At 46.5% G+C, this 23,423-nt stretch overlaps 1 protein-coding gene across 1 annotated transcript in view; it reads left to right on the plus strand.

Annotated features, from left to right (window-relative positions):
- Positions 1-2,596: 2,596 nt before the first annotated feature.
- The window catches only part of man1a1 (mannosidase, alpha, class 1A, member 1), a 109,451-nt gene continuing 88,624 nt past the window's right edge, over positions 2,597-23,423 (plus strand). Inside the window, exon 1 of the mRNA XM_076756082.1 lies at positions 2,597-3,296. Coding sequence (XP_076612197.1) covers positions 2,787-3,296 — 510 coding nt within the window. The 5' untranslated portion in view covers positions 2,597-2,786. The remainder of the gene's footprint in view (positions 3,297-23,423) is intronic.

Below are 23,423 nucleotides of genomic sequence, written 5' to 3' on the forward strand. Positions count from 1 at the left end.
CTGCTGAAGGGTTCGGCGGCTCATTTTTCAACATCGCCTGCATGGTAATGAGTTACTGGGCCGACGCCACCCACTCATTCTTCAGAGCTGAAGGTCGGGCAGAGAGGCACATGACACGGTCAGAAGGTAAGCTGATGAGGAATGTCCCGGCTGGGGGAAACGCCGCAGACCCGAGTAACTGCCTCATCCATGTTAAAAATGAATGAGGATTCTTGACCAAACCTTTCTGATAAAACATGCAGAGATTGCTTTGAATGTTAAAAGTGAAGTCAGAGAGCAGCCCGGACATGTTGGCAGCCAGTTAATTCTGGGATGTACAACAGGATCGGTCACATGATCATTTAGCCCATTTTAAGGTCTAGGATAGTGAGGGGGTATGACGAATAACCCTCCACCAGCTTTGAATCCATGTCAAATCAAATCAAGAGTGGATTCATCAGAATGCCCCTGAAGCTGCACTGATTGTATTTTGGCCACTAGGGGGCAGAAAAACATGAACACAGGAACTGAAAGCAAGTTCCTTCATAGAGAGCAAGAACTCTGTGAGGCAAATACTTTTACTTCAGTCACTTTAGGATATTTCAGTTGTCTTTCCACCCGTCCATGAATGGAGACATGGAGCAGACAGACGCTACGTCATCAAAGTGAATATTATTGATCACCCTAAAGCTGACGAACTGTCAAGGTGGACAGTTGGTTCAACCGTCTTCAAAGATGAAGCTGGAGATGTGATTTATTTTTCTTAGTGTCAACAAATCCCATGAAAAGACCAAAACCAACAATGTGTTCGTCTGTCTGGCGTTCAGCTCTGAGCCTATTAGCTCCTGAAGATGTCATTTTTAAGAAATGGGTCACAAATATATTCTTTCATTTAGAAAAGACTAAAGGATTTGATAAGAAAGGGACCGTCACGGCTTCAGACAGCTGCTTGTATTCATCGCCCGCTCTAATTCTAACTCTGCTGTCATCTCAGATCCAGACACTCCCTGCTGTCAGGCAGTAATCCCGTCACCTGTACATCCACGCCCACCTGCTCACCTGTTTCCCTCCACAGTCTTGCAGTATGCAGCAGGCACCAGCCCATTTCCAGACTGACTAGTTTGTATCTGCCCCGGCATTCCAGCCTTTGTTCTGCCTGATGCCGGCCTGCCTCACCCTGTCTGGATCAGTTCTGACTGTCTCCCTGCTTTTGACCCTCGCCTGCCTTTTGATTCGTGTAAACATGGACTTTCATCTTAACCCGTCTGCCTGTGAGTCATGCTTTTGGGTTCAAGCTTGTTGTTTTTCTGAGCCACTGCAGGGACACTGTAGTTTTCAGCAAACATTACTCAAGCGAGAGTAAATGGTGCAGCATTTGTTGAGGCCTATTTTCAGCTGTGGTGTTGGTGCGCTACCATAGGCTCAATGTGTAGGCCTATATACAGTATATGTTTATTTATACACTGTGTATCAGTACTGAAGACATGCAAACTATGAAATAACACATATGGAATTAAACAATAACATGTGAAGAATAACGACAGTTCATCTTTGAGACATGAAGGTGAGTCAGTCACAAGAGCTTTGAATGTGCTGTAAAAACCATCAAATGCTCTGATGAAACTGGCTCTTCTGAGGACCCCCCAGGAAAGAAGACCAACAGTTCCCTCTGCTGCAGAAGAGAACTTCATTACAGTTTCCAGCCTCAGAAACAGCTAATAACCAACACTTCAGGTTCCAGCCGTCGTGTCTTTGTGAGACGCAGAGAAGGTGAATGGATGGTATCTGCATGCGTGGTTCCCACTGTGAAGCAGGAGGAGGATGTGTGATGGTGTGGGGGTGTGGGGGTGTGGGGGTGCTTTGCTGCTGGCAATTTATTCTAAATTCAAAGCATACTGAAACAGCATGGCTACCACAGCATTCTGCAGCGACATCCCATCCCAGCTGGTTTGTTCTTCATGAGACTGTCAGCCTCTGTGAGGACCAAGAATGGGACATCAGATGACCTGACCATACAATCACCTGACCTGAACCCAGCTGAGATGGTTTGGGATGAGCTGAAGGAAAAGCCGCCCACAGGTGGTCAACACGTATGGGAACTCCCTGAAGACTGTTGGAAAAGCATTCATGGTGACAACCTCGTGAAGACGCTGAAGGAACGGCAACAGTGTGCAAAGCTGCCGTCCAAGCAGAAGGTGGCGACTGTGAAGAGTCTAAAATATAAAACATAGGTATTGACTACAGTTTTGTTCTACATAATTCAGTATGTCATAGTATTGATGTCTTCTACATATGCATATAGAGTCAATTTATTGTTTTCTTTTTGGACAACAGAAAGGACAACAAACATGACCAGATGTCTCTTTTAAAGAGCCATCTTTGTCCACACTCAGTCCTCTGATTGTCGTCGGTCCTTTCTGCTGCGTGCTATGCAGAACATGAAGCCGTAATCGCGGCTGTCAGCGCCTTTATACCAAGCCGCTGGGAGGACACGCCCCCCGGGTCCCCACCGCTCACAGGGCAGAATGTGATTTGCTCATCGCGCCCGTCAGTCACGCCTATCAGCCGTCGCTTCCTGTGTGAGCCGTTAGACTCGGTCTGTCTGCAGAGAGTCTTCGGTATGGGTAGTCGCCTCACTCCTCAACTTTTTACCGGAGATTTCACCACTGTCACTCCGCATTCGACACGGTTTACAACCTCTGGAAATGGATTTCTGAACGGAATAAACCCGAAGTGAGCGCGACGACAGTGAAACCGACCGCTTGAATTCATTTTTCGTTGTTCGAGTTGTTGAAGGAAGAGGGAAAATGCCAGTTGCAACTCTTCTGCCTTTTACCGCGACCCCGAATAGGAAGTCTGCCAGCCCGACCTCCTTCAGGTTGACAGAGAAATTTATTTTGTTATTAGTGTTCAGCGCTTTTATAACCCTGTGTTTCGGGGCCATTTTCTTCCTACCGGACTCGTCTAAGCTGCTTAGCGGAGTTTTCTTTCATTCCTCCGCGGTGGAGACCAACACCCGCACCGGTCCGGACAGCAGCTACTCAGGTTCGGCTGGAAACGACGAGAAGGTCCTGGCCAAAATCAGGAAAGACCACGAAAAAGCTCTGTTAGAGGCCAAGGATACTCTACAAAAACGGCCCGACGAGATAAAGCAAGACATTTTAAATGAGAAGGAGAAAGTTGTAAAGGAGGGTATGGGTCAAGGTGGGAAGGATGTCAATAATTTACCTTTCGTTGAGTACCACCGCCCGCCCGGGGCGACTGGACACGAACCCCTGGACCCCGAAACCAAGGACCGACGGGCCAAAGTCAAAGAGGTAAGGATCTGTTGAGCTCCTGCGCTGTTTGTTCTATGGCGAAAAACGATGCGCCAAACTCGGTCACAAATGTGGACATTTTAAATCTGCCCTGGTTTACAGCCGTTGATATTCGTGTTAGAACATGAATTAACACGTTACACCAATCTGTCATATCCACTCCACAATTCGGCTCACATATCACACTCCAAAGAGGATCATAGTGAATAAAATTCAAACTTTTACAAAATGTTCACTCGCAATCTCGTAAGTCTGTTCCGTCGATATACCTCGCGGACAGCGGTGGCACCGAGTGCACACCAAGTATTCAACTTGTGATTCTACTGCATCGAAACTGGCTCTAGTGGATAATCTGTAGCCGAAATGCACAAAACATCCAGCAGCGTTTATCTGAAGATCTTATGCCATGTTTTGAGATCTACGCACACCTGCCGATGAAGCTGACACATTGATTTGACAGCTTTTTAAACGGAGTTTTGCGTGACGTTTTTCCTTCCACGAAAATTTAGCAAGAACCCAGCACACCCGTTCCCAGGGAAAAGGAAGGAATGCGTGCATGATCCTACGCCCCCCCTCCCTCCCTCACTCAAAGCTGATATACCTGTCTGTCGAGTTTCCTCGTCGGGACAATGCGGAGCTGGTGCGAAACCAGCTCTGGTCATGGTTTATGGATGTGGGGCTGAAACGCACCTTTTAGCCTCTCATAGGTTTTGATATGAGCTGGATTCACGGTGAGCTGCACAGTTCGTACCGTGAAGATGGCTATTTTAAGACTATGCGAATCCATGCTTCACTTGAAAGCTTGACTTATTATCATTATTATTAATTGTTGCTAATTGGAGTCCTAACGACATCGTGCCTCAGTGTCCCTGAACGTCTCTTTCATCCTGAAGCTTGTGTGGCCCCTGACATCCTGTCATCCCACAGGAGGTTAGCCTTGTAGCCTGCTGCAGGGTGAAAACACCAACAGGTAGCATGTCTGCTGTCATTGTGTTGAGCTGCTGCACAGAGTGTGTGTGTGTGTGTGTGTGTGTGTGTGGGGGGGGGGGGGGGGGGGGGGAGAAGTGAAAAGCCTGGTGGTGGAGTCTCAGAAGTGGTTTCAGGTGGTGGTGTGCAGTCAGGCTGCTGCCTGGTCTCTGGTGCCATGATCGCAGCTCTCTGTGGTAAAAATATCCTCTTGACTTGATTTCCACTTGCTTATTCAGGTGGTTAACCGGTGGACTCACTGAGTGAGCGAGCAGATCAGGGTTTGGTGGAACGGCTGGGCTCGTGTGGCCGGCATGTAGACATTCAGATGTGGGCCTTTCATGGAAACCATTTGAAAAGGAGATACCTGCACATCATTGTGGCCCAGAGCTGATATGAGGGAGGTCAGGATGTGACTTCCCTGAACAGCCTCTGGGGTCTTCAATGGGACTGTCAATACTGACATGACATATCATGATATATCACAGGGATGTATCTGACTGAAGACCACAGTATTAGTACTGCGATCATATTTGGCTTTTTGTGCTGTCAGGAGATATTTATTTGTGAAAACCATAGTTGGTGAAGACCAATCAGCTGTAAAAGTCTAACAGGTTTGAAAAATCTTATCGGTTGACAGTAATGCAGCTTTCAACAGCCTGAAAAGATGTGAAGTTAACCAAATCAGCCCAGTCTCTAATCACAGCGTGGACAGTTATCAAATGCTGAATCCAAAAGATCACTGCATGTATTTGGTATTAAAGACACACTGTTTGAAATGCCAATGGGGGATGTTTCTGACCTCAGGGCTGACATCACCTGCCACTGAAAGGTTAAGAAACCCCGCCGTCAAGCTGTCAGCCGCACCGACGCGACATTAAACACATCATGTCGGCGAAGGGCCATACTGCTTACAAATTACAGTGTGTGGACAGTCTGAATCCTCCTGTCAGCTGGTTGTCACCACACATCACGGATCTCTGACACATTTATCACCATATTGGTAGAAGTACAAACACACAGTCTCAGCAATGAGGACTCCAACTGGAATACAACTTTTTTACTGAGTCAGTCTTTCCTCCCAGTCCATTAATCTAAAGCCCACTGCATCAAATTAAGAAAAGCACAAGAATTAACTGTAGACTTCGATCCAAGACCTGACTGTGCTGAAGACCAGCATTTAAGGTGGAATCAGAAGGTGTTATTTCTGTCTTCAAGATGAAATTGTAATTGTAAATCCCAGATTTCAGTGACCTTTGTGATTTGAACAAACAGCAGCAGTGAGCTGAGAGAAAAGTCAACATATGGCATCGTAGCTCCAGCAGCATCCGGTGATCTGTAGCTCACTTCAGCTGTGAACTCATAAACAGATCCAGTCGTTCTTTGAATATTAAAATCACCTGTTGATTCCTCGTCAAAAAGCACGGAGATCTTAGCTCAAAGATGGCGTCCCCTGCAGACGTTCATTTCTTTTTATATGCTGCACAGCAGACTCAGTAATAAATAAGATTTCCCTGACTGATCACATTTCACCCAAAGATTAGTCCTCGAAGCAGCTATGACTAAATCTTGCTGCAAACAGCATCAAGCAAATCACCTCAGGATGTTGACTACCATTATATCTAAAATCTATGGTGCTAATGGTTTCGCCGGAACAGCCGCTCTGACGCCGTCTTTCATCCGGACGCCGTTTCTGTGTGACAGCTGCTTAGATTGTGAGGATACAGTTTGTCACAGAGCGGAAAAACAAGGTTGCCCGTCTGTAACTAGACGCATTTTGTGTTTGCTCAGAGTAAACTGACAGTGGTGCAGACATGGTCCATGACAGTGCAGGAAAACTGGCAGAGACAGATAAAAGTCTGCAAACCTCCAGCCTACTTGGCTTCTTGTAAAGTTAGGATGTAGACCTTTGAACTACGAGAAACAGGCTCCACAAACACGTGTTTTCTGTCTCCTCGGCGTGTGCAGGGTGTGTCAGACGTGATGGACTCGTGGTGGAGTCAGATACAACATCTTATCACTTTAAGCCATAAAAGAGCAAACAGTATTTAAGCTTCAGGGATAGAGAGACGTGGCACAGCTCTGACGTCCTCGTTCGTCGTCTTAATCTAAAATAAACAAACCCCGACGTCCTGTCCGTGCAGCACGTTTGATACGAGGTTTCATTCTTCATTTAGATTCGAGGTGCGTCCACTCCCGTGTTCGTCACCGGGGAGGGAGCGTGGCGTGGTCCTGACGAACCCGCTCAGCGTACGGTGGGATCAGTCTTGACCCAGCAGTGTTGGCCATGACTTGCATGGTTTAACAGCAGTTAGGAGAAACATCAGCTGAGGCGGGTCTTCATCTGCTTCTATCTCTGGTGATTGAGCCTTGCGGTTGTGTGCCAGCAGACATGGTGAAGTGCATGAAACCTGCAGCCATGTCCTGCTTTCATTGGACATAATTAGACGTACGTTTCAGGTGTTCGGTTGACATCTGTCTCCAGAGGAGACGAAGCACGCTGTCCTAGATTACCTGCCACCGCCAGGAAGGACTGTCAGAGTCAGAACAGACAAGATGAGTGTCAGCATCAGACACGCTCCGTCGCCATACTGTTTTCAAACTCACGCACGGCTTGTCTTTCATTTCTTGGATCAACACTGCTCGTGCTAATCAGTCTTCGTAGCTGCAGTCATGCCTGGAATTTCACATGAACAGCGGCTGCAGTGGAGGACGAAGATGTTTATTTTTAGTTGCTGTTGAAGAAGAAATATTAGTGCTAATAGCAGCACCTGAACAAAAAGCACTAACACATGACATCAGGGCTGCAGCTGAAGATCTCCTTATTGATTAATCCACTGATTACTTCCTGGGCTGCTCCGTGGTTGGTTGGTTTCCGTCTCATTTTGACACATCATGTTGAAAATGCTGTTCTTGCTTTGCTAACCAGCTGTAATCATGACAATACAATCTGTATTAATTGACACATAATGGTTTTAAAGGTTCATTTCAACCAAAGCCGAGCTGACGGTGACTGTTGGAGCAGTGAAAGACGAACCAAAACGGCTTTTAGTGGGTTTTATTTTGCTTCTGTTGACTTTGATAAAATTACTGTTTCTGTAAATGGAGTCTGGTGGCTCCGGTCAGGCTGACGGAGTGCCTGTTTCTGCCTGAACAAAAAGGATCTTATCGCATAATGTCGTCAGACACTTAAAATAAACCGATTTATCTTGTTTAATTCGCTTTATTTTTCCTTGCTTTTATTGTTTTGTCATAAATTTGGTGATTATCTACTCTTATAAGTCAGGCAGTTTATGCACAAATTGTGCCAATAAATACATTTCACTGGTATTATTATTATTAAATGGGCTGACATGATTTGCAGTCATAAGTAATGTGATGAGGCAAATTATTCACCTCATTGTTATTCAGATATTTTAAGCTAAATTTAGACACAGCTGCGGCTGACAGCTTGGGTTTTTTAGGCTTCCCTGCAGATCTTTTCTCCTCTTGAAAATGACTGTTCAGCAAAGCCAAAAACTGTTGGCCAAACACTCTTACATGCCCGCCTTGACCTCTGGTGGCCTGGGGTTATGTTGTGAAATGATTTGAGGACGGAGTTTGTGATGCCGGCCTCGTCCTCCAGCTCACCGTCATTTGATCCAGTTATCGAGGGATCTGCCCCGCGGCGCTGTGGTCCCAGTGGTTGAGTGTTGTGTTTGTCGTGGGCAGAGGACAGGCTGCAGGCCTCTCTGTTCACGATCAACGGCTTGTTGTGAGGGGCCGCCGCAGTCCTGCAATCAGCTGAATCTGTTTGTCTGCTTGAAATCAAAGGCTCTGTGGAGAAGCTCTGCTGCCTTTGGAGGGGACGGCGCTCATAATGACATCGCTGCCTGATCAGCAGAGGGGAAATCAAGGTATCTGGACCACCGGAGATATCTGACTCAGTAAACTGCTTTCCTCTGTGGCAGCAGCGTGTTTCTCACCAACCTGCAGTGAATCACAGTTCTATCACTCATAAACACCTCTGGAACATCGTGACACCTGGAGCCATGTTTCCCATCAGGGGGTTTGGTCAATTGGAAAGTCATGGGACATCATTTTGTTTCCCTCCCAGTCAGACCAGCGCAGTGATGCTGATCGTCAGCAGTCAGTCTGTATCTGAGGCTGCAGGTCGGCCAGTGCCTGATGTTGGTAACCAGGCGCCTCTTTTACAGACTTTGACTCAGTTTAAAGCAGAGGAGGAGAGGAGAGCAGTACTGTGGGGGGGTCAGCAGTAAGAACAGCGCACTGGTTAAACTGGTAATCTGTTACACTGTATACTGGGGATACCCTGGGTCTCCATGAAGCTGTTCTGTGGCTGCAGTTTTAATGTAATGGCAGACTAATTAATACACACAGACTCACCTTGTGTGCTCAGAGCAGCGGCTGCTGTCCTGTCTGACACGTCAACCCCCTGCGTGTGTGTGTGTGTGTGCGCGCACGTGTGTGTGTGTGTGTGTGTGTGCGCGCACGTGTGTGTTACATGTTGCTGTTTAAGTATGCAGATGAGATGCAAATGAGTGTTTGACTCGCCATAAGGACTGTGTGTTTGCAGCATTTACTCTGTCCAACTCACTATCTTAAAGGACAATCGCTTCACATCCTGTCAGCCCCTCTTCTTCTATCACACACACACACACACACACACACACACACACACACACTCACACTCACACACACACACACACACACACACTCACACTCACACTCACACACACACACACACACTCACACTCTCACACACACACACACACACACTCACACTCACACACACACACACACACACACACACACACACACACACTCACACTCACACTCTCTCACACACACACACAAACACACACACACACACACCTTGCTGTTCAGAGAGCTGTGGATTAAATGTTTCTCCTCACCGTCCAAAGCCGACAGTGTCTCCTCTCTCCCCTCCGTCTCCTTGCCTGTCATTTCCTTCCCTTTCTCCTCTCCGCCCTCCTGTCCTCTTCACTCCCTCGTTGTTGTTGCTCCTCTCCCTGCTTCTCCTCTCTCCTCGCTCCTTTTCTGCTTTGCTGTCCTCCAGATACACTTGGCTTGTTTTTGCCTACGATTGTCTTTCCACTGTGCGTCCATGTGTGGGCCTGTCTTCTCAAGCGTGCATGCGTTTCACCATAAAAAAACGAGCCTTTTACAGCTTCACCAACCTTTAGAGCCCAAAGTAGAATCCTCTGTTCCTGTCTCTCTTTGTCTCCTCCTCAGTCTAACTTGGCGGCCTGTAAGACCCATTTTTCTATTGAACGTTTGAACTAATTGCCTCCAGTTCGCAGGGCCGACATCTTTTCTTCAAGGAGAAACTGTGTGTGTGTGTGTGTGTGTGTGTGTCAGATACAGTTACTACTCCCACTAACCCTAAGCCTCACTGTAGTTAACAACCAGCACAACCCTGATTCCAGAACAAATGGACTCTTAGTGTGTAAAATGTAAATAAAACCAGAATCAATCATCAATAATCAAACTGTTCACTGACAGCAGTTTCCTGAAGTGTCTCTGAGTTCATGTGTTCATCTCCTTCATCCTTCATGTGTTCACAAAGTGGTGAACTCTCTCCATCCTCTGTGATCGACTGAGTCTTTCCAGGACGCCCCTTTCATACCCAATCATGATGCTCTCACCTGTTTCCAATCAGCCTGTTTACCTGTGGAATGTTCAAACAGGTGTTTTTGGAGCGTTCCACATCTTTCAGCCTGTGAAACGTGTTGCTGCATCAGATTCACAATAAGAGATATTTACAGAAATCAATGAAGCTGATCAGCTCGAACAGTAAGCATACTGACTCTGAGCTGTTCTCAGGTCAGTTTCTGGATCAGCAGGTGATCACATCCTGTTTGATTCATGTTTTACACTGCTTCCAGCTGTTTTAGGGTCAGGGCTGAATGTTAATTGACCCGTGTGTGTTAATCCTCTCAGTCATCAGGAAATGGAAGCCCTGCTCACTTCAGTGCTGATTTTGGTGAAGATGCAGAGGCGCCATCACAGCTGCGTTTACGTGGAAGCGTGTGAACGCTTTGATCAAAACAAACTGGGCCATTTGCAAAGAACCTGAACTCTTTAAATCTTTTTATAATTTGATCAAAGGAGGGAAATTTGTCGTGTTAAGGTTCCTCTGATTGCTCTCTATTTTTAGGATATCTATAGTCGCTCTGCGTGCGGCCTGTTTCAGTTAGAGCAGTGGGTGTCACATCCGTTCTGGTAGCATCATGAGGTTCAGCCCCTCTGCAGAGAGAAAGTAGACGGACGTCTGCTGTAGATCCTCTTTTCTTACTCAGACGAGATCACAACGTGTTTCTGCACCGTTCAGCGTGGACTGAAACTAGAAACCAGCACAGTCAGTGGGGTTAAAGCTGCTGTGGCTGGCAGCTGGAGCACATGGACGGCATCAAATCATTTCCTGGTTTAAATGATGTGAGCGTAAAGGTTTAGTTTAGTCGATTAATCCGTTATTTGATAATCAATTTTCACAATATTTGACGATTCATTTTCAGCACTTTCAGTTCATTCAGTCAAGAATCAGGGTTTGGATTAAGAGCTGGTTCTCAGTCTAATCAGGACTCCAAGAACCAGAATCGATCCATCCCAGTTTGACAACCAGTTTATTCCTTAAAATAATTGGCAAGTTATCGATTGTAAAAAATAAGCTCGTAGTTCAGCTGCAGCCTGTGGTCGAAGTTATGAATTATAGATTAGCCCGGGTGTAGGCTGCTGTAACATATCAGGGTGTCCACCGGTGTCCCCTAAAAGACAAATCACGCTGTGCGTTCGGCCCAAGGCCAGAGCGCTGGCTCAGAATATAAGATCCCAGCCATGAATATTGTGATCGCATAATGAGTCTCTGTAAATATATAGTCCTCGTGGATCGCCTGCGAGGCTCTAGATATTCTAAATCCATATATTACTGCGGACTGTTGAGCCTCAGAGCGTCATTGTGGATTGATTGGTCCAGCGGTTGGGTTTGGATGGTATAGCAGGCTGTACTGGGAGAGGATGAGGTCTTGTGGTTGTTGCCTCCTGGCTCTGAGGAGGGAATATAGACTCTAGAGACACTGATGGGTCATTCTGCATATATACACACTGTCAGGGCACGTCTTCTGTGTATCTGTGTCTGTGTGTGTGCCTCGTAGCCTCTTTGTAGTTCAGCCACAGCCAGTGGGAAGCCCCTGCATCCCACACACCACAGGCCTGGATGGTGATATATTAAGCTTTATTGCCTATAAGCCGTATCCATCTCAGAGGTACATCCAGCACCGCTGCCACTATATCTCCTCTCCCAGCTCTGTTCCTGCTCATGCATAATCATTGAGCATTCATTTGGAAAGGCTCGCAGCGAAATAAATTAGATGCATCGTTATTACTATCACCTAGTTTTTGTGCTGTAGGTCAAGGCAGGAGCAAGCCTTGAAGCGTGGATGGGAAACTGTTCAAGCAAATGCATACATATACATTTAACCGAATGGGAGTCACACACACACACACACACAGGGCGCCTTCGACATTTCAGCCGGGATCGTCACGGACGTAGAAAGTTATGGAAAGTTAGACGTGAACTTAACGCTGCCAGTGTGAAGCCCAGTCTACGAGCCACTTTAACCAGTACCAACCACCAGTTAAAAACAAAACAACAGATTTCTTTTGTTTTTCTGAGTCGTTTTTTTGTGTTTATGAATTGCCTGGCGGTCTGGATCACATGGTCACTGAGGTTCTCCACCCTGCTCCAGACTGACATAATAGATACTTGAGACATTGCTTGTTGCGACACCGATTTCTAGATGTCCAAATTTTGCAAAGTGAGGCAAAATTACGCTGTGTTTCCTCTTCATAGGCAACACGTGGGTGTCGGCGAGTGAAGTGCAGTTTTGCCTTGAGCTTAAAGTGTGTGTGTTGATGCATGAAGGCACCAGGTGATGCAATTTTAAAAATGTAATATTTCATGCTTTTAAGAGCTCAAAGTGTGGCGGTGGAGTTAAATGACCACAGTGGTGAGCCTGTCGAGGCTGGAGACATGCCCTCGGTCATCACATGAAGTACAACAGTCAGAGCTAATGTTGTTCTTCAACGTACGCCAGGCTGAGAGAAATTAGTGCCTGGAAAAAGCTGGCTAAATGAAATGTCAATAGCAAGTCATCAATAACCCTTCAGGCTCCCTCCACACATCAGTGGAACCACCTCCGTGTGATGCTTCAGTCCACTCGCTCCGCTCTCTCCTCCAGTTTCAGATGGTTTTTGAGCTTCCAGAGAGCTCGTCGCCCAACGTCAACAGCGGCCAAACAGAACGGAGTGGACGCACACTCAGCGATCCGAGGACGTGTCCAAAGAGAAACGCGGCGTCCTGCTCGCCCGAAACAGCAAAATCTGAAATGGATTTTTAGGTTGGGCCCAGTTCTGTCTTGCGGGGTTTTGTTTCATGTTTTCTTCTCGGACCTGCTGCGTGCACACGCTGACATTTTCAGATAAAGGTGAACTTTGGAGCTTCGCTTTTCTTTACTGAGTCCCATCAATACGCCACAGGCTCAGGTCTGCAGTCTGTAATGGACCTGTGTGTGTGTGTGTGTGTGTGTGTGTGTGTGTGTGTGTGTGTGTGTGTGTGTGTGTGTGTGTGTGTGTGTGTGTCCTGCTGCGAGCAGCTGCCTATTGGCAGATTCCAGTAGCTCCACAAATGCGAGCATGTTTTATTTTGTGCACCGGGGAGTTATGGGTGGTTTGCTGTCGGTTGGTTTCTCTTCTCTTTTCTCCTCTCACTCATCGTCTTTCTCTGTCACTCACTCACAATCATTGATAGAATAGACAGAGGTTTGTCTACATCTACACTAACTATTTTAATGTTAAATAACTTTTTACATTTTCAAACTCCAGGAAGGCTTTTCAGTCAGGACAAACGATAATGCAGACATCCACCTTTGCTTCCTGATTGGCTCTTATCAGTCGCGACGTGTCTTCCCTTGATTCGTCATATCACATGACCCTTTTCCAGAAGAAAACAAAGTCACGTTACCCAGCTTTACGGTTCTTGGCCCTTTTTCAGGGGTAAATACTACCTGTTTCCTCGTTAGCAGCCCTGGTACCTGTAACAGATCGTCTTTGTATTTTCTGCCACCAGTCAACCAACCACAGTCAACAATCTGCTTCCTGTTTCCAGCAGCCCGTGCGAGCCCTGTGTGGCCGAATGGTCATGTGATGAGTGTTTTCAGGCGTGTTGATGTGGGCGGAGATTATTACCATTTGTCTGGATGGAGACACGCTGTTTAAAATGAAAATGTATTGATGAATCCTTCTTTAATCTAATTGATGACGTTTTGGGTTGTTTTTGCTTTTAGGCTCTTACTATAAATTCCTACATGGCGGCTAAAGCCTTCATTTAGCTTAACGTAAGAGAGAGAGGTCATAATTAGAGACAGGTCTTTATTTTTATTTTTGTGAATGTGGTCATATTTTCTCTGATCCGTCTCTGTTTGCTGTGTCCATTTGCTGCTGTTAATGCAACACTTTCTCAATCTGAGTCACATTAAAACACTTCCTGTAGTTCAGAGGGCGGCATCCCTTCACGACAAGCTTTTATTGTGAAACAGCTGCAGGAAGCGTGTCATAAACAGCAGGGTAACACTGAGAAAAGGACAGCTGAAGTCAGTGAGTTAGCGAGTGGGAGACTGCATTGGTGAGTGTCATCACTGTGATGTTGCTCTGCTGCAGTATGTGTGGACATGTGGAATGTGTTGAATTGAACGTTGTTGGAGAACAGATAATTAGTCCCCCTTTTAAACTCATTTGAATATGCTAAGCAGGTGCTGGTCTTGGTTCAGATGTGCATAACTTTTTGGATCATTAGCAGTCTGCAGAAGGTTTGCAGCATCATTAGCATTCCTGTAGCTGTGGACAGTGATGTACGGCGAGCGGAGCGGCCCCTCGGCCTCATGGGACTTCAGGTGAACACACACATGTAAAATGGGCCGGCCTTGCCATTAACGACGGCGCCTCGTGTGTTTGTCGTACTGGTTGGATTAGCGGGGCCAGGAGGTGCAGTTTGTGTGGCCTTGCTCAGAGCTAACACACCGCTAACTCACTAGCATTCAGAGGTTCTGGATTACATTCAGAATGGGTGTTTAGATTTTTGGGACAAAGAGGCGTTAAAATGGCGTGACACGTCAGTTTCTTAATGTTTACACAGTGTGTTGTCTGAGAGTAAATCTATATACTCATGTCTCATGACCTTTAAAGTCTCCTTCTAAGCTAATGACAACAGGAAACCTCTTCTTACGAAACACCAAACCACCGCCGTCCAGTGAAAACCATGGCACTCAAAATATGGTGGTTTTGAATTTTTCGGATAAAATGAAGGATTAGGTGTCCCTTCATGAGCTGAATAAACTGTCTGAGACCCACAGGAAGTTGATCTCTTTTCATGAGTTTTCATAGCACAGTGATGAAATGTGTGTGAAGCACCAGCGTAACTCACCTGGTACCTGTGGGGGCAGCCCCCGTTGGCTCACCTCAGTGTTTTCTCTGTGATTCACGGAGACGTCATGTTGTTCATGCCAGCAGCAACAAGTTGCAGCAGGGGTGCTTTCGTACATACCGGAGGAGGAGGAGGAGGAGGAGGAGGACAGTCAGGGCGGAATTAGCCCTTGTCTGGGTGGAGACAGTTCAGCAGAGGTAGTTTTGTCTGGATTAGATAAAGCACAGATGTTTAACACTCTTCTGTAAAGGTCAATCACTCACATGTTAGGGTTGGACAAATAATCGATGCTGTGTTTTCTCGTGCTGAAGCACACTGTAGATGTTCTTCCTCTCTACTGCAGACTGACTGTCGGTATAATGGCCTGGAAATGCAGACGGCATTAAACATTGATAGTTAGCTGCTAAACGACAGAATTTACAGCTATCTGGTGACGGCACGTGAACGCATCATTCAGTCCGTCCTCACTTTTAACTGCATCCACATTCAGACACGCAACACAGATCCACTCAAATCTCTGTGGGGGAGAATTTTCCGTCATGTTAGCAGCATTTTTTTTGGATGGAGAAGTTTCTAAATGGCCGTTTTTCTCTCTGCTGACATTAAGTGGGAAATGAGCCAAATTCACAGCATTCTGCGCACATCTGTGGAGCGGGGTGAGCTCATTGTGTATCATCAGCTCATTGTATTTCCTATGCAGTGTTGTGTTACCACATACTCTGGTTTCCTGTTCATTCAGTGGCTCGGTTTGAAGTTGACCCACCTGTTTGCACTTTCAGAGCCGTTTCTGTGATGTTCAGAAAGATAAGACGGCCCTCACAAAGTCCAGGGACAGAACTTTGCCGTTTCACATGCCCTCAGCAAGATGCCAATTTATTCTTGGCAAATGCGAGCCGGTAGGTGTTGGCACAACCCGGCTGGCTGCTTTCAAATGCTCGAGCTGGGTTGGATTTGAAACCCTTTAGGCCGCGAGCCTCCAGAGGGGAAGGAGTGTTTTGTAACCAAGCCTTGAAGCCCGCTGATGGAGATGGAGGCAAATGCTCTTGGATATTCACTATTAACGTATTCCAAGCAATCCCGGGGTTATGGCCGGCTGATTCTCTCACCTTAATCCAATTCAGCCTAATACCCAGAATCATAGGCTGTCAATCACATACTCCATTTATTTTTCAATCTCCCTTTCCTCCCTTCTCTCCTTTTTCCACGCGAGGGCTAGCATTTCAACTCTGCAAGGCTCCACCGTCCTGCATATTGTATCAGCTGAGGGCCTGATAATCTCTGAGTGGACGTGAGATTCAAGGACCATGAGAACCATGAGAAGTCGCTTGTCTGACTGTTAGTGCAGAAATCACATTCGTCCATGCCACAAAACGCCATTTCTTTAAATCACAAGTCAAAATTAGATAAGTTCTGCATATTTATTGTTATTTGTGATATGGATTGATTGCATCCATCCACCCAGTGTCGTTCATCGTCACCTCCTCTGTCTCATTAACCGACACCCAAATTGAACAACAGGACAGTGTGAGCCTGAGGCGAGTTTTAAAAGGCATTCCCTTCACTTGCATTTACAGTCTTTCTGTAATTAGCGCCTGATTTACTGAGGTTGCATGTAATTACACAATCAGCAAATGGGACTGGCCTAGCATGCAGCTGATGGAGAGCTGGAAAGTTGCAGCGGGGTGGTGGAGTTTGTGTGGGATCAGCAGGATCAGACATGGAGTCAGAGCGCAGTGAAAATGAAGATACCAACACAAAAGATGGCGTAGAAAGCTCCACGTCGTCTTAATGTAAACGTGCGTCGTGCCAGAGTGCGTTAGCATCGCTGTGAACGTCCGCCTCTGTTTGTGGTCTGTTTTGTCGCTGTGAAACGGTCTTTGGCATCACCGCTGCGTCTCCTTCTAAGACGCCTCCTTGTTGCTCTTGAACGTCTTCAGTGCTGCCTTCCTGCACATGTTTGTGCTGTGCTCATCCCTCCTCGCTTTCTTTAGTCAATCAGCTGCAGATCACTCTTCATGTGCAGCCTGGTTTGTGTGATCCTGCCTCTCTTCTGTGCGTGAAGGAGAGCGGTGCACTTAGCCTATTAATCTCCGCTCAGGCGACGCTCGCCCTGTAATTCACGGGTATATTAAATCTGCGGTTTGTTCTCTAAGGTGAAGGTTGTCTGGTGAGTCCAAGTGTTGTGTCTTCTACCTTCAGCTCCTCTTCCTCGTGCCCTCTGTGTTTTTTCCCCTCAGCGGTTTGAACTCAGTTTGTTGTGGCTTGTTTTCCTCTTTCCTCCCTGACACATGCTTTGGCTGTGTGCTGTGGTGTGCCCAGTTCAATTTACTGTGGAGAGAGGCAAGCCAAGTACACAAGCTAAATAATTCAGCCTGCATCCCGCAGCCACTGGCACGAGGAGGGAGGAAGATGAGTGTGTGTGTGGATGCGTTATAATAGTAATATAATTGCAGTCGTTATACACAGTCGTATACTGCGCGTCGTGATAATCACTCATTTAAATGGCTTGATGTGGCTTCAGAACATACAGGGTGTATTCAAGTGTGCATTTTGTGAAGTTAATTGGAAATGCTGCTTCAGATGACAAGTAAAAAGGTCAAAAATAAAGACATGAAGAGTCACAAAAAGAAGTGAAGGCGAGACAAAACTCAAGCACACTCAGTTTTAACTGATGTTCAGTTTATTTACTGTCTTTGCTCTTCAGAGGTTTTTCAATCGTGCGCCCCTCAAAGCATTTGAAGCAGAATGTCGAGCAGAGCAGGGAACCTAGAAGGAAAAGGATAGTAATGATATTAATTGAGGTGAACAACCCCTGTGGCATCAAGCAGTCCTACGTCCATCACATGGACGTGAAGCACTTTAACTGGACCACATCTGATTTTACATAAAAGAACACATCAGTGCTGCCACAATCCAAACACACACACACACACACACACACACACACACACACACTTCAGACGGTTTATTATAAACTCGACACCTGCTTCTGTAGCCAGCAGGTGAAAGTCTCCTCTGTTGATGGAGGCTGTCGCGACCTGTGAATGTGAGTGTTTAAACACATCTGTCAAACAGCAAAGAGCGAAGCCCGGAGGGACGAGACGGAGCGAGACGGAGCGAGACGAGCACCTTTCTGTCCAACTCGTCTTCTGCTGTTTGGAGCCGCGCCCTCACCTTACTCCCACTCAGTGCTGTCTTTCACTTTAATGCTCCTATAGATGAACTCAGATGGGGATTCATGACCTGCTGGAAAATACTGGAGAAGGTTTAACCCCTGATAACCTCTGACCTCTGACCTGTGACTGTAGCTCCACAGCGAACTGGGTTTGTTGGTGTTGAAATTCAAGAAGCTGCTTGTCCGGTTCCCTCGTTGGACTTGGAGGTGTGTTTGTAGAGTTGGCATTGCAGAGGACAGACTTAAGACATCGTTTGTCATTTATGAGACTTCGAGACACTCATGAAAACCAGGATCTGGGTTTAGTTGGACGGATGGTCCCACATTCGCGTCAAATTCTCCAGCTGACTGTGGCTGAAATCCACCCTGGAGAAGCTGCTGGTGTCCTTTTTAAAGCTGCTGCACAAAGCCACTTCTGCCCTTCTGAAAAATAAAGATTAGGACTGAACTGATCTGTTCCACAACAAAGGAAGAATGGATTTGGGTTAGCCTTCTCCCACCACTGCACTAATAGTTACAAATGGAAGACTTTTAGACTGTTTCAGCTGGCTAAAGAAGATGCATTGGATCGCTGCCCGGCTGAAATCGAGGGCCGTGAAGGCCTCCAGCTGGGAGCTCCACCGGACAATTTGTCCAACGGTGTGTCTTCACGACCGGGACACAAACATATCCACAGAGAAAAGGCTTGTTTTTGGAAGAATTAATGAACTGTTTCGGTCTTGAATGCTGCAGCCGGGGGAACTTTGCACACACACATCTAATTTTTTAACAGAAAACTGCGACTTTTTGCAGCGAGCGTGCAGACACCATGTGTCTGGTTTAGGAAAGGTCTGAATATATGAAGTAAAACAGTTTACCGAGGACAGTTAAATTCCCAATAATCTGCATGTCCTGATGTGGTTTAACAACTTAAAAGCTTGAGCCTTTGAAAGGTTAAAAACTCAAACATATGTTTTTGAGCTTTCAGGAGTCTGTTTAATGTTCCCCGAGCCTCTAAGAGGATGTTCAACAGCAGGCACTGTTTTATCTCAGCAAGTTACATAACTGTAATGCAAATGGAGCCGTAATTACAGCAGGGACTGTGGAGGTATTTTCAGGTAATAAATTTGCCTTAAAGATTAGAAAATTCCACGCCAACTTTATTATCCCTGTTCAATATGTGACTTAATTACTCTGGAGTGCAGCTAATCTAATTTGGCCTGCTTTGTAGAACTATTACATTATCACAACTTTGAACATCATTACCAAGAAAATATTGGACACTGGGATTATGGAAGGAAGCAGCAGCATAAGACCGAGGACGCAGAGCTTTCACTTCGATGTTTGAGTGTGCTGAATGGATGAACCACGTTGTGCTGGTTGTGTGGGTGGAGTGTAAATGTTGATCATCGCCTCCGTCTAATGGGATTGTAGAGGTGATTGGATTAGCAGACAATTAGTTTCCTGGCTTATTCATGGAAGCAGGAGATCCACAGCACTTAACGGACGTGGATTAGAGCCGAAAAGGTCGGTCGATTGATCAGCGAGCTGATCGACAGAAAATTCATCAGCAGCTATTTTTCTCATTGATTTCTAATTTAAGTCATTTTTCCAGGAACATTGTGCTTTTCGAGCCTCTCACGTGTGAATATTTGCTGTTTTTCTTTATCTTTTATGATGGTAAATTTTCTTTATTTTGGACTGTTGCAGTTAAACGTGTCACGTTGGACTGCGAGAGACGTTTTTTGTAGACAAGAACGAAACAAACAGATGAATCCAGGAATAATCTGTAATAAAGACGGTTATTTGCTGCAGCCGTGTGCTGGACGGGCGTGTGAAGGGACTGTTGATGGAGGCTGAAGAGGTTTCTTTCCAAGCCCTGATCCCAGTCCTGGAAACGGTTTCATCAGCGATGTTACCAAAGTGTGTGAAAACCTGTTTAGTGAAAAGGTTAAAGCCGCAATAATGTGGCTGAGGAGACAAAAAGCCTTTTAATTTGTTTCTGTCAAACGGCCAAATCGAGCAGTTTCCAGATTTCCCCTCAATCCGGCCAATTCATATTCCATAGATGTGCTGTGTTCTTCAGGCCGAGCCATTTGAAACGAGCACAGGGTGTATTTTCTGGCGTTCTCTGCCGCTCAGTCCTCGTCTCTGCCAACCTGTTAAACAAATGAGTGATGAGCTCAGGCTCTGCCGCCGCCGCCGCCTGCCTCCTCTTCCGCCTGCTGTATTGAAGCAAGCAACGTACGTGATGGAGGGAGGGAGAGAAAAAATCAATCTGCCTTTCACAAAGTCTTCATTAGTTTGCCTTTCGTCAGCGACTGAGTCCCTCGCGTTGGGCCGCTTCCCCACCAAGAGAAAGGTCAAGTCGGTAAATGTGTGTGTGTGGTGTGATACGGCCGTGCGAGCCCGTACGCGGCGCAGGTAAACCTCGTTAGCATCCGCATAAAAATGCCCCGAATGTTTCCCATTATATCTTCCTTTCTGGAGAGCAGCTTCTTTTCAACAGGTGGAAATGCAGCATGGATTTGAAATGCGTTGGCCTCAGAGTCAGTCGGTGTTGAACCTCTCTGAGCTCTTCAGTCCTCCCTCTCTTGTTTGGATACGTGTGAACTGAAGGGGTAGACTTTAATTTGGCCCCATAACTCGTGGCTGATGGCTGTTTTGGCTCCGTTTTCGGTCGGATAATGAAAGTAATCATATCGCCAAGACTCGAGTGTTCATATTTTATTGTAACATCTTTGTTGTCAATAATTGTGCTCCCACTGGAGTGTTGTTTAACCGCCAGGACCAGGTTTGCAACCAGCCGGCCAGCTGCAGATATAGATTTTCTCCCTCGCTTCAATTCCATCATTCTCTCCTCTCCTCCCCAGACGGCCATCAGCTAATATTGACTAGCGTGTAATGTTGCTGTGCAGGTAGGCCCGGGCTGTTGACCGTGTTATCAACACTGAGCGTCGTTAAGCACCAATCAGGCCGCTGGGAACGACACGTTTTATGGCCCGGCTTGTTTGGAGTGTGGGAATCTATGACGTATACACAAAGTCTGATGGGAATTATTTTTTTATTGGCCTGAATTTATTGACTTGGATTTTACTCAGTAGGTGGTTATTGATTAGCCAACGGTGCACCGTGGACAAAATCATTATATTTACGTTGAATAATGGGATGTGAAGAGGTTTTTCTCATGTTTTATGGTAATCTTCTGATTGATTGGAGGTGCTCACATATCTAGGGTCAGTGTTAGGAGCATCATGCTCAATGTTGTTCTGCTCTGGTCGTTGTACTTCACTCCTCTGGTGGAAAAGAGCAGGTGAAACTCAATGGTTGAATGAAGGGACTCTTTCACACCTGTAGGGGTTCATGTGGTCTCTAACAAGACAAAGAAAAACATACGTCATTGCTCTTCACTGCTGGTGCTCAGACTTAGGCAGCCTTATAACAAATGGAGCTGCAGGCGTGACGTCAGTGACCGGACAGTTTGGGTGATTTCATCCTGCTTTGCTGCTTCTCATGTGTTCATAAATGTTCTCTGGTGTCACAAAGCGCTCATGACCACATAACTGATTATGAGCATTATTATTGGACATCCAGTAATCTAATCGTTGGACGCTGTGTGCCGTGGTTGTTCTGGCTGATCCACATGGAGCTGCAGCAGTTTGCTGGTAGCCTCTGCTGTGGTCGCTGCAGCTAGCTATCATGGAAACAAAGCATTAAACCCATTTCTCTGTCAGCAGACACGGTGGGGAGGCAGCATCCTTTTTCCAGCAGTACAATACTGACCCATATATGGCTGTAGAAATACTAAACCGCTTAGGAAATCCCTCACTGATCCCTGAAGAATTGGTCCCCAGGCGCAGAGATGGATATTGTCCTCTGCCTCTGTCTCTGAGAACATGCGAAGAGACGAGGTGGAAAAGTGGTTAGGTGGTGAGTTTTCGCTCCAAAGCAGTTTGGGTCAGAAAGCAAGTTTTGTAAAGAGGAATGACAGGACGTCTGCAGGCTGCAGCTTGTAAAGATTTCTACCAGCTCCAGAGGAAAGCTTGTTTTCTTCTTCACCACGTCGGCACGACGGAGTGGTGCTGAGAAGAGCAGGTTGATGTGAGCAGCTCCCTTGTCTTCAGGCCTTTATGTTGAGTCTTGATATGAAACCAAAGACTGCAGAGCTGTCCACTGTCTGTTTATTTGCCGTCAGTTTCTTTACAACGACTAGAAGGTAAAAGCACAGATCAGTTAACCGTGTCATATTTACCTTTTTGCAGAAGTAAACGTGGATCCGGTCGGCTGCTCGATGACATTTCAGTGCTCTTTACATCGTTTTGTCCCCACCGATGTAACGTTCAAGCACGTAACCGAACCTGAGCCGCTGCCTTTTTATTTGAAGGCTTTAATCGTTCATCGTTCTCTGGACGACGACCAATCAGCCGCAGCCTGCGTACAGTTTGATGATGGAGTCTGGTTTTACCTCAGCTGTTTAGCTCTTGGCTCCAGGCTACATGTTTGCCTCTGGTGGTATAAAGGTTCACGTCTTTTGACGAGTCATTGTGGAGCTCCTCACTGCGACTCGTCGTTTCATCACTTCCTCACCTTCCTCAGTCGTCATTTGTGTGAAACTCTTTGGGTTGCCCCCTCGTGTCTCTTCTGCAGGGCTGTGTTTCAGGTGCTGCCCCACACTGGAGAGTTATTTGTTCCTTTATTTCCCCGTCATTAAACTGCAACCCACTGAGGAAATGGCTGCACCTGGGTTACTGGCCATTATATTTGCACATTTGTAATTCCAATGACTTGTACCTGGACTCATTTGCATGCAGTACTGTGGTTAATACTGCACACACAGGTGGGACATAATGTACCTGCACCTGTTTTGATACCGTTCTAATGGTGGACAGTTCGAGTCTTCAAACACAGGTGTGACTGCTGACATTGATAATAGCTGGATTCCACTTAGGTGTGCCGGTATTGTGAACGCTGGCGTCTAATGGAACAGAGCCCTCATTAACGTTATTGGCTGCACCTGTGCTTTTTGCACTGTGGCGAGATGTCTGTTGCGAGGCAGCCCCGTCGGAAAAGTGTTAGCTCATCCTCGTGTTTGTCCTGAAGGCACTGAACCCATTAGCTGCCCCTGAGCTCGTGCGTTACATAACCATCCCCGAGCGCTCGCGTCTCTCTTCCCATACGCTCCTACACGAGGCTTTTCCCGACCCTTTCAGCTATGTGCGCAGTGTAGTGGTGCACGGAGGCTCCCAGCGTCTCCTCTCATATAGAAGCAGCCCCGGGGTCTGGCACATTTCAGAATGTCATTTCTGTTTCATGATGTTTAATGTGTCAAACCCGGCATCCTGCGTCTCTCCATCCGTCCCTAACGTTCTCAATCTCCTGTCCCTGTGTGAAACACACAGATACTCGTGGAATCCGGGAAATGCGCTTCACATGACGCAAGGAGCTTTATTTTTTGATGTTTGTTTTCGCCGACTCGATCATAGTGAATGTTTAATGTGCTCTTATT

This window comes from Chaetodon auriga, chromosome 18 (assembly GCF_051107435.1).
Source record: "Chaetodon auriga isolate fChaAug3 chromosome 18, fChaAug3.hap1, whole genome shotgun sequence".
Lineage (NCBI taxonomy): Eukaryota > Metazoa > Chordata > Actinopteri > Chaetodontiformes > Chaetodontidae > Chaetodon > Chaetodon auriga.